The sequence below is a fragment of the Artemia franciscana genome, chromosome 10 (genome assembly GCF_032884065.1).
Source record: "Artemia franciscana chromosome 10, ASM3288406v1, whole genome shotgun sequence".
NCBI classification, from domain to species: Eukaryota; Metazoa; Arthropoda; class Branchiopoda; order Anostraca; family Artemiidae; genus Artemia; species Artemia franciscana.
In genome coordinates, this window is record NC_088872.1 from 3,410,638 (window position 1) to 3,423,230 (window position 12,593).

The 12,593-nt window shown below is 32.9% G+C and overlaps 1 protein-coding gene across 4 annotated transcripts in view; it reads left to right on the plus strand.

Annotated features, from left to right (window-relative positions):
• The window catches only part of LOC136031662 (neogenin-like), a 159,492-nt gene that overhangs the window by 75,572 nt on the left and 71,327 nt on the right, over nucleotides 1–12,593 (plus strand). For all 4 annotated transcript variants that reach the window (XM_065711330.1, XM_065711334.1, XM_065711333.1 and 1 more), the window contains exon 9: nucleotides 10,623–10,771. In XM_065711330.1, the coding sequence (XP_065567402.1) occupies nucleotides 10,623–10,771 (149 nt within the window). The remainder of the gene's footprint in view (nucleotides 1–10,622; nucleotides 10,772–12,593) is intronic.

Here is a 12,593-nt window from a genome sequence, read left to right on the forward strand (position 1 = left end):
TCTACTGCTAATTCATCTTATACATGTATAAGATCAAACAGATTCGGATGGGGGAGGACGAGGGAAGATTTCTCACATTAGAAAGAATTTATTGAGCAAAATACAGGGTAGAGAATAAGCTCATTAACATCACAATATTGCTTAAACACGTATTTTGAAATTGTGGATTTAAAGTTTCTATCATTTTTCTCTGCAAAAATAAATAAAATGGGAACATAAATTAAAATCTATTACTAGAATAACCCCCTTCAATGTCAACATTTTTATCACCTACATTGTTGTATCTTAGATAACTTCGAAGACCACACTGCCTTTCCATGACGGAAGTATAACAGTTCAAAATAGGGATGAAACCTTTTAATCGACAGTGAACAGATATAAAATTTTTAACTGGATATTTCGAACACATATACAGTGTTCATCATCAGCAGTAAAACTCTTGTTTTATCCTCTGATTGTTTTATACTCTTGCATGATTGTTTTATCGTAACTGTAAAGACACCACAAGGTATCCCCCCCCCCAAGAAAAATCTCAATTGGCATACTTAAAGATTGAACTTTTTTTCAAAATTGATTGAATTTAACTTTTTCTTGGCCCAAGAAATTACATATGTGGTTCTATTAGAACTTGAAAAAGATGTCAGTTATACTATTTTCCATTAATTGTAGATTTTGTGATTTTTTTTTTGTCTCTTTTGTTTAAAATTGGCGTCTTTCAGATTTTTGGAAAAGTGCGTCCAGGTGGTTCAGGAAAGTTTCCATTGAATTTTATAAGCGAATCAGAAATTTTGCTTTATTTTGAAGTTTTTTTTCTTATGGAACACCAAAAATTCAACCAAAACAAGTTCTTTAAAAACCATTACAAAATAATAATAAAAAAACTCAACTGTGAGTGCTAAAAACTGATTACGTTTTTGAATGCAACACAAAAGTTTATGAAAGATCTACTTTTTTATTGTCATTTTTTTATATCTATTTTATTTTTATCAATTTTTTTTATTATTTATATCTATTTTTTTATTAATATCTATGATTTATGTTTTATATCTACTGATTTATAGTGATTTATATTTATATATTGATATGTATTGATTTCTAAATGATTTATATTTATTTTTTTATTATTATTTTTTTATGAAAGACCTAACTTGAAAAAGTTGTCTGTCACTCTATTTTCCATTAATCGTAGATTTTGTGAATTTTTTTGCTAAAAACCAATTACGTTATATAAAAAAACTCAACTGTGAGTACTAAAAACCGATTATGTTTTTGAATGCAACACAAAAGAGTATGAAAAAATTTATTTCTTTTTTTTTCTTTTTTTCTATTTTCTGCTCTTCATAGCATACAAATATTCTTGGTTCTAAATATGCTTAGCTTAAATTTGTTTAATTGTTTTGGCTGAAAAAGAAAAACTAAAATATAGTTTCGAAATAAAAACCTTTTCACATCATTCCTGGACTTTGAATTCTTATTCTTCTGTTTTTTGTCATCTTGTGTATTTTTTATGCTGAAACTGAGTCTTTCCCTTGTTTTTTCTTCTTTTTACAAATTATCCATCATTATTGACTGACTTTACCTTCCGTGATAGAATGAGGGGTGACTCGAAATAAATCCAAGTCTTTAATAGCGATTGTTTTATATTTGGATTATTGCCATGGGATCCCTTGCTTTTCATGCTTGATGATAATTTGTTATTTACCAAGACGTTTTCATCCTGTTTAATTTCTTTGGAAGTTCGCCACTCAAGGGAAAGTGGGAGAAGCCTTTGATTTTCGATTGTGTGTCCTCAGGTCATTAACAAACTTATCAAAGACAGACTAGGTAATTGTGGAAAACTATTAACAAACATCTGATGCATTGATTAGAAGCGAAACAAGAGGTGACCATGAGAAGTACCATAACGGCCACTCACTGTGTTACCTTTAAGTCTTCTTTACTGTACCATTAGTCTCACTTGAGGTATTAGTTCTACTGCTGATTCATTTAGCATATTAGTAAAGGTGAATAATAATAATAGAAATGATAATTAAAAAAAGGAAGAGGAAGCGGGAAAATTTCGTATATTTAAACGAATCCATTGAATAGCTTCTAGAATATTAAAAAAAAAAAAAAATCTAAAAAGATAATTCTTTTTTATCAAAATATGGAGTTTTCTGCAGAGTTTTAGGACACATTAAAATAAGCATCTTCAATTATAAAAATTTTTATCCTCCACATTTCTTCATTGCTATTGTAAAGACACTACGAGGTATAACACCCCCTCCCCCCTATTTGATTTCTTTGGAAGTTGGCTACACAAGGGAAAATGGGAGAAGTCTTTGATTTTCGATTGTGTGCCCCCAGCTCATTACCAAACTTATTAAAGATAGACTGGCAGATTGTGGAAAGCTATTAACAAACATCTGATACATTGATTAGAAGCGAAACAAGAGGTGACCATGAGAATTACCATAACGGTCACTCACTGTGTTACCTTTAAGTCTTATTTACTGTACCATTAGTCTCACTTGAGGTATTAGTTGTACTGCTGATTCATTTAGTATATTAGTAAAGGTGAATAATAATAATAGAAATAATAATTAAAAAAAGGAAGAGGAAGCGGGAAAATTTCTTATATTTAAAAGAATCCATTGAATAGCATCTAGAATATTAAAAAAAAAAAATCTAAAAAGAGAATTCTTTTTTATCAAAATATGGAGTTTTCTGCAGAGTTTTAGGACACATTAAAATAAGCATCTTCCATTATCAAAATTTTTATCCTCCACATTTCTTCATTGCTATTGTAAAGACACTACGAGGTATAACACCCCTCCCCCCTATTTGATTTCTTTGGAAGTTGGCTACACAAGGGAAAATGGGAGAAGTCTTTGATTTTCGATTGTGTGTCCCCAGCTCATTACCAAACTTATTAAAGATAGACTGGCAGATTGTGGAAAACTATTAACAAACATCTGATACATTGATTAGAAGCGAAACAAGAGGTGACCATGAGAATTACCATAACGGCCACTCACTGTGTTACCTTTAAGTCTTATTTACTGTACCATTAGTATCACTTGAGGTATTAGTTGTACTGCTGATTCATTTAGTATATTAGTAAAGGTGAATAATAATAATAGAAATAATAATTAAAAAAAGGAAGAGGAAGCGGGAAAATTTCTTATATTTAAAAGAATCCATTGAATAGCATCTAGAATAGTAAAAAAAAAAAAATCTAAAAAGAGAATTCTTTTTTATCAAAATATGGAGTTTTCTGCAGAGTTTTAGGACACATTAAAATAAGCATCTTCCATTATCAAAATTTTTATCCTCCACATTTCTTCATTGCTATTGTAAAGACGCTACGAGGTATAACACCCCTCCCCCCTATTTGATTTCTTTGGAAGTTGGCTACACAAGGGAAAATGAGACAAGTCTTTGATTTTCGATTGTGTGTCCCCAGCTCATTACCAAACTTATTAAAGATAGACTGGCAGATTGTGGAAAACTATTAACAAACATCTGATACATTGATTAGAAGCGAAACAAGAGGTGACCATGAGAATTACCATAACGGCCACTCACTGTGTTACCTTTAAGTCTTATTTACTGTACCATTAGTCTCACTTGAGGTATTAGTTGTACTGCTGATTCATTTAGTATATTAGTAAAGGTGAATAATAATAATAGAAATAATAATTAAAAAAAGGAAGAGGAAGCGGGAAAATTTCGTATATTTAAACGAATCCATTGAATAGCTTCTAGAATATTAAAAAAAAAAAAAATCTAAAAAGATAATTCTTTTTTATCAAAATATGGAGTTTTCTGCAGAGTTTTAGGACACATTAAAATAAGCATCTTCAATTATAAAAATTTTTATCCTCCACATTTCTTCATTGCTATTGTAAAGACACTACGAGGTATAACACCCCCTCCCCCCTATTTGATTTCTTTGGAAGTTGGCTACACAAGGGAAAATGGGAGAAGTCTTTGATTTTCGATTGTGTGCCCCCAGCTCATTACCAAACTTATTAAAGATAGACTGGCAGATTGTGGAAAGCTATTAACAAACATCTGATACATTGATTAGAAGCGAAACAAGAGGTGACCATGAGAATTACCATAACGGTCACTCACTGTGTTACCTTTAAGTCTTATTTACTGTACCATTAGTCTCACTTGAGGTATTAGTTGTACTGCTGATTCATTTAGTATATTAGTAAAGGTGAATAATAATAATAGAAATAATAATTAAAAAAAGGAAGAGGAAGCGGGAAAATTTCTTATATTTAAAAGAATCCATTGAATAGCATCTAGAATATTAAAAAAAAAAAAAAATCTAAAAAGAGAATTCTTTTTTATCAAAATATGGAGTTTTCTGCAGAGTTTTAGGACACATTAAAATAAGCATCTTCCATTATCAAAATTTTTATCCTCCACATTTCTTCATTGCTATTGTAAAGACACTACGAGGTATAACACCCCCTCCCCCGTATTTGATTTCTTTGGAAGTTGGCTACACAAGGGAAAATGGGAGAAGTCTTTGATTTTCGATTAGGTGTCCCCAGCTCATTAACAAACTTACCAAAGATAGACTGGCAAATTGTGGAAAACTATTAACAAACATCTGATACATTGATTAGAAGCGAAATAAGAGGTGACCATAAGAATTACCATAACGGCCACTCACTGTGTTACCTTTAAGTCTTATTTACTGTACCATTAGTCTTACTTGAGGTATTAGTTGTACTGCTGATTCATTTAGCATATTAGTAAAGGTGAATAATAATAATAGAAATAATAATTAAAAAAAGGAAGAGGAAGCGGGAAAATTTCTTATATTTAAACGAATCCATTGAATAGCATCTAGAATATTAAAAAAAAAAAAAAATCTAAAAAGAGAATTCTTTTTTATCAAAATATGGAGTTTTCTGCAGAGTTTTAGGACACATTAAAATAAGCATCTTCCATTATCAAAATTTTTATCCTCCACATTTCTTCATTGCTATTGTAAAGACACTACGAGGTATAACACCCCCTCCCCCGTATTTGATTTCTTTGGAAGTTGGCTACACAAGGGAAAATGGGAGAAGTCTTTGATTTTCGATTAGGTGTCCCCAGCTCATTAACAAACTTACCAAAGATAGACTGGCAAATTGTGGAAAACTATTAACAAACATCTGATACATTGATTAGAAGCGAAATAAGAGGTGACCATAAGAATTACCATAACGGCCACTCACTGTGTTACCTTTAAGTCTTATTTACTGTACCATTAGTCTTACTTGAGGTATTAGTTGTACTGCTGATTCATTTAGCATATTAGTAAAGGTGAATAATAATAATTGAAATAATAATTAAAAAAAGGAAGAGGAAGCCGGGAAATTTCTCATATTTAAACGAATCCATTGAAGAGCTTTTAGAACATTTAAAAAAATCTAAAAAGAGAATTCTTTTTTTTATCAAAATATGGAGTTTTCTGCTGAGTTTTAGAACGAATTAAAATAATTATATTCCATTATCAAAATTTTTATCCTCCACATTTCTTCGTTGCTATTGTAAAGACCCCATGAGGTATAACACCCCTCGCCCCTCTCCTATTCGATTTCTTTGGAAGTTGGCTACACAAGAGAAAATGGACGAAGTCTTCGATTTTTCGTTGTGTGTCATAAGTTCATTAACGCTCATTAAGCCCTTTTCTATTTACTCTTATTTTCATTCAGTTTGACTTTTTAGTTTATTCTATTTTTTTCTTTCTTTTGCCCTTGTTCCTGGCTATATACTGTTTTGGTGCCAGACAACTTTGATTCATCATTAGTCATTGCTAAAATATAGGGTATTCCTGAAACACATTTACGTAACAGTCACGAAGGAGTAAAAAATAAACAATTATGGAGTTAGAATTGAAATTGAAATATATTAATAATGAGTAATTTTTTTTAAAAAGATATTGAAAAAAATTTCTACAGAAATAACAATAAAAAATAGAATATTTTTGCTTCAGACCCAGAACCCTTTATAAAAAAAAAACAACAAAAAAACAAAAAAACTAGCTTAAATAAAAAGAAAAACTAACAAATGCTATACAAAGACAAAACAAGAAGAAAAATTAAAGGAAACTTACAGTCAAATGAAATCCATTGGGAAAGAAACCAAAGCCCAAATCATAACCCTTCAAATTTAGAGAAAATTCAATGGTAATGAAAAAGCATAAATAGTAACGCAAAATAATAACGACTTTGTTTAGATGTGAGTATTCTTTCCTTTTTCATTTTTGTATAGTTTTTTGTTTTTCTTTATATGTCTTGTTTAGGCTCGTTTTTTGTTTGTTTGTATTTTTTGTTCATAAAGGCCCTGAGATGTGGAACTAGATTATTCAGACTTTAATTTTTATGGCACTTGGTATTAACCAAGTGACATATAGCAATCACAAATTCTGTCGGTCTGTCGGCCTGTCTGTCGGTCTGTCGGTCCCGGTTTTGCTACTTTAGGCACTTCCAGGTAAGCTAGGACGATGAAATTTGGCAAGCGTATCAGGGACAAGACAGACTAAATTAGAAATAGTCGTTTTCCCGATTTGACCATCTGGGGGGGGGAGTGGAGGGCCGGTTAATTCGGAAAAAATAGAAAAAATGAAGTATTTTTAACTTATGAGCGGGTGATGGGATCTTAATGAAATTTGATGTTTGGAATGATATTGTGTCTCAGAGCTCTTATTTTAAATCCCGACCGGATCTGATGACATTGGGGGGAGTTGGAGAGGGGAAACCTAAAATCTTGGAAAACACTTAGAGTGGAGGGATCGGGATGAAACTTGGTGGGAAAAATAAACACAAGTCCTAGATACATGATTGACATAAACGAACGGATCCGCTCTCTTTGGGGTAGTTGGGGGAGGGGGTTATTTCTGAAAAATTAGAAAAAAATTAGGTATTTTTAACTTACGAACGGGTAATCGGATCTCAATGAAATTTTATATTTAGAAGGATATCGTGTCTCAGATCTCTTATTTTAAATCCTGACCGGATCTGGTGACATTGGGTGGGGGGGGGGATTTGGGAGGGGGAAACCTAAAACTTGGAAAACACTTAGAGTGGAGGGATCGGGATGAAACTTGGTCAGAAAAATAAGCACAAGTCCTAGATACATGATTGACATAAACGGAACGGATCCGCTCTCTTTTGGGTAGTTGGGGAAGGGGTTAATTCTGAAAAATTAGAAAAAAATGAGGTATTTTTAACTTACGAACGGGTGATCGGATCTCAATGAAATTTGATATTTAGAAGGATATCGTGTCTCAAAGCTCTTATTTTAAATCCTGACCGGATCTGGTGACATTGGGAGAAGTTTGGGGTGGGGGAACCTAAAATCAAGGAAAACGCTTAGATTGAAGGGATCAGGATGAAACTTGGTGGGGAAAATAAGCAGAAGTCTTACATATGTGATTTACATAATTGGAACGGATCCGCTCTATTGGGGGGGGGGGGTTGATTCTGAAAATAAGAAAAAATTACGTATTTTTAACTTACGAAGGAGTGATCGGATCTTCATGAAACTTCATATTTAGAAGGACCTCGTAACTCAGATCTCTTATTTTAAATCTCAACCGTATCAAGTGTAATTGGGGGGGGGCAGTTGGGGGGGGACCGAAAATCATAGAAAATACTTAAAGCGGTGAGATCAGGATGAAACTGGATGGGAAGAATAGAAACCTGTCTGAGATACGTGACTGACATAACCGGACTGGATCTGCTCTCTTTGGTGGAATTGGGGGGGGGGGGGCAATTTTGAAAATTGAGGTATTTGTAACTTACGAAAAGGTGACTAGATCTTAATGAAATTTGACTTTTAGAAGGATCTTGTGCTTTAAAGTTTTAATTTTAAATTCCGACCAGATCCTGTGATATTGGGGGGACTTGTAGGGGGAAACCGGAATTCTTGGAAAACGTGAAAATTGGGTTATTTTTATCTTACGAATGGATGATCGGATCTTAATGAAATTTGATTTTTAGAGGGAATTCATGTCTCAGAGCTCTTATTTCAAATCTCGACCAGATCTTTCGACATTGGGGGGAGTTGGAGGGGAAATCTTGAAAAAAACACTTGGAGTGGAGGAATCGGGATTAAGCTTGTTGGATAGAATAAATAAATGTCCTTGATACGTGATTGACAGAATCGTACTGGATTCACTCTCTTTGGAGGAGTTGGGGGAGGGGTTCAGTGATTTGGTGAGTTTGGTGCTTCTGGACGTGCTGGGATGATGAAAATTGGTAGGCGTGTCAGGGAGCTGCACAATTTGACTTGATAAAGTCGTTTTCCCAGATTCGACCATCTGGGGGGCTAAAGGGAGAGGAAATCTTAATGAATCGGATATTAATGAATTTTGATATTTAGAAGGACATCGTGACTCAGAGCTCTTATTTTAAGTCCTGACCGGCATTAAGCCTCTTATTTTCCTTTTTAAGTCAATCTATTGATTCTTAGAATTTTGTTAGAGCTCATACCATATGATCTCTTGGCTCTTAGCTATTCTCGCCTCGTCACAAGTGCCTTGTTTTAGAACCTTTGTTTTGCTTGTTCAAAATTTCAAAATTCAATTTTTTAAATTGAAGCAATTGAAACTTTTAAAATGTGGGTGCTCAAGAAAATAATGTGTTTGGCCAAACCATCAGTAAGTGTCGTAAGGAATTTTAGGTGAGGCTAATGCCTTTTCAGAAAGAATTTGGACCAATCTTATATTAAAAAGGCTTAGTTTTGTTGTCAAACTTAAATAAATTAGTACAAGAAACGCTATTTGGGAACGTTGGTCTATGAAATAATTTCTAGCTTTATAGTTGGCGTAAAGTACGCGTGTGTTGATTAAATATGTCATTTTTAGCCTGAAAAAAGCTGTTACCATCCTGATTTTTAGTTTTAGAGAGAAAACGCAGTTTGTGTTTGGGTATGAAAATTTTGCACAATAGGCCTATACTTTAAGATAAATGCACAGATCTCTCGATACGTTGTCAGAGAGCGTAGCTTGACAAGATGAGGCCTCGACAAGAAAGGATGACTCGACAAGAAAGGAGAGGGAGCCTTGAAGATTTTTTTGACAGTTCTAACTTCGATTTTCTTTATTCATTTGAAGTAAAAACTTGTATTTGAAAAAAGCTTAGACTTAGAAAAAAAAAGAAAAAACAATATGTATAAAGAAACCACATTGGAAAATAAAGATAAATTTAAAACGAAAATTTATACCACGTATTATGGTGTCATCACATAAAATGTATTGTCACATTAAAATCATAGTCTTAAGTGCTAGGATTGATGTGATCCCTTAAAAAAGGCAGCATAGTAGGTATTAGTAAAAAGAAGTCGGTTGTAACTACCTGCTTCAATTCAATTCAATTATATATATTTAAACAAAAACACATAATTACATGTACATTATCTGCCAGGAAAGCACAAAACTGCTTGACTAGGGCAGAAACTTAACTAAAGAATAATTAAACAATCAACTAACGGAAACAACGAATCAATTGGATTTATCAAAAAAAGAAAAAAAAAGAAAAAATAGGGGGTGACGAAGAGAAAGAAGATAAAAATAAAAATAAAAATAAAATAAAAGAAAAAGACCAAAAGGAGTCTCATTTTCTTGTAACCATTATCCCCCCCTCCCGAAATTCTACTAATAACGTATCTAGGACCAAGACATCGATTCATAAAACTAGCAGGCTGGGTAATGCATAATGGGAAATAATCCTGACATTGATCCATAAAAAGGCAATGAATGGATTAAACAAGTAACCCCTAAAATGCGACCCGACCCTGTTCATAAATACAAACTTTGGGAAAATGCCAAACCATCTATTTAAGGAGAGACTCAATGAGTGTGTGTGAAATAAAATGTTTTGAAGAGAACTTTCAAGGCAAGAAAATGGGAGAGAGGGAATGAGAATCAGTGAGAAACTGAGTGAGAGTGAGAATGGAAAAGGTCGTGAGAATAGATCCAAACCTATATTCATTCTGAATATAGGGAACATTTTTTCCATAAAAAAGGAAAACGGATACCAAAGATAATTTTTTGTGGTGCAAAAACATCAAGTTTTGTATCAGTATTTCTATTAAAGAAAAAAATGCAATAAAGACAGAATATGATAAGTAAAAACTTTATTTTAAATCGCAGTTAACGTCATTTTACTGTTGGTTATTTCCTGACAAAAATGACCAAAAAATCTGCTTTCAAAAGCATTGAAAAGCGTTGAATCTATCTGTCTATCTAACTATTTGGAAAGCCAGAGATGGTAAACGACAGCAGCTATTTTACAGAATTAAATGATGCTATATATTAAGCTATTAATATATTAATGCTATTAATATATTAATAGCATTATAATTAAATTATGCCATATATTAAGCTATTAATATATTAATAGCATCATAATTAAATGATGCTATATATTAAGCTATTAATATATTAATGCTATTAATATATTAATAGCATCATAATCAAATGATGCTATATATTAAGCTATTAATATATCAATGCTATTAATATATTAATAGCACCATAATTAAATGATGCTATATATTTTAAATGACATAGGTATAAACTGACATAACACCAAACTATGTATAAGCAAACTCTTATTCCATTTCAGTGCCTCCAAGGTTTGTCAGGAAGCCATCAAACATTGTGGCATATGAAAAGGAGAATGTGGAATTTATTTGCGAAGTTTATGGAAGACCAGAGCCCACAGTTCAGTGGCTCAAAAATGGTGACCTGATCATTGAAAGTGAATATTTTCAGGTAAGTTTTCCCCATGACGAACTTTTGACAGTGAGTTATAGCTCATTGAATATTGACTTCTCTTAGCTTGCTGATAATATAATATGATTGTAACACTGATCATATTATGATCTATGTTAGAAAACCCCAGTGCCGTGTACCAAAGTCGTGATTACATACATCTAACTACAGACGCATTAGAATTGAAACCAAACATTATATGTTTCTTATTGTAATGTTTGTGCCTCCCTTCCATCGCCTTTGACACAGAATTTCCCACATAACATTTGTTTGTGGTAACGTTTATGTAGCTCATCAAAGTTCCCTTCCATCCAATTGACGCTAATTTGAGAAAGCTTGCAGCACCTCAGAAGAAAATGACCCGAACCATCCTCCTCCGTGCCGCTGAGCGGGCATTTTTTTTTATGCTTCATCACTTTCCCTAAATTCCCAAAAGTTGCATCCCCTCACGGGCAGACATTTAACCAAAATATTCAACATCAAATAATCTTCTATTCTATATCTGAATTCAACTTACTTTTATAATACTGAACTCTTAGAAAATTAAAAGTATGGGTGTCTAGTTTTGTGGTGGTCATGGAAACTAAGGGGTTTTAGGGTGATAAAAGAAATTTTCTGCTAATCATCCTTTCTTCTTTAAAAAAATGCGACATAATATTTTAAGTCTTATAAATGCAGTTGAGGAGTCTATCGACGTTATTTCTTGAAGCAATTATTGCATAAAACAATATCTTTTGCTTTCTGCACCCATCTTAGGTGTATTCACACCTGAAAACTGACATATTCAATTTTATTTATTTTTTTTCTTTGAAAACTCTGAAGTCTTTAGGTCAGTACCAGATTTTCGCCTGTGCTGCCACGTTGAGCCGTGGAAGTAAATACTAAAAACCTATTTGCTAAATTTGACAGTGCTTCCTAAACGTAACTGCACATCCAAAAAAAAAGCTGCACCTTCCTAAGCTGTTAGGTGCCATATGTTTTTAGCTAATTTTTCTAATTTTTCATCCACGTTTTTTTGTTTAAATTTGACGCCTGCAACTACCAAAACCCGCATAGCTGCATATGAAGGTCTTCCTAGTTAAAAATTGAATTCCTGAATCATTCTAAAGTTTAAGATTTATATGATAGTGTATGTTTCATATTAACAAATTCAAATAATCAGATTTCGTTTTTACTGGCAGATTTCGGATTTTTTCTTTTCCTGGTGTCATATCTTGGTTTAGACACATATTGGGGTTTAGGCAGATTTCAACTTTTTTTGCACTCTCTTAAGGTGTAGGCTGTATTTCATGAAGGATTGAATACCAAATCCCGCCATTTTTATTAGTGAGGCAGACGAAATTTCAGAAAAAAATATCAAAAAGAAGTGTCGTGTCTTTTGAGTATTGAAGGCAGGGAAATTGAAATGTGATGTTTTATTTCCGAAGTGGAAACTTACACAACCATATATATCTTCCAAAAAAGGAAGTTCTTGGAATTCAGTTTTCAATGAAAAATGCCTCCATTTGCAGCTATGCTGGTTCTGGTTGTAGTGGTCGCAAAACTAAATAAAATAAAAATGGGTGAAAGATTAGGGAGAAAATTGGCTAAAAACACGGGGCACCAAAAAACTTATGACAGCAGTGCTTCCCTTTGAAAGTTTAGCCGTCTTTTGGAATCAATAGATTGTTAGTGTTTGAATTTTCACGGACGAAAAGTGTTGCCAAATTTAACCAATTAGTTGTGTTTATTTATTTTTTTCGGTTCAACGTGGCAACGCTGTCGAAAATTTCGTACTGCTCTAAAAGCTTCCTAATTTTGAAACAACCCAAGAAAAAACCTA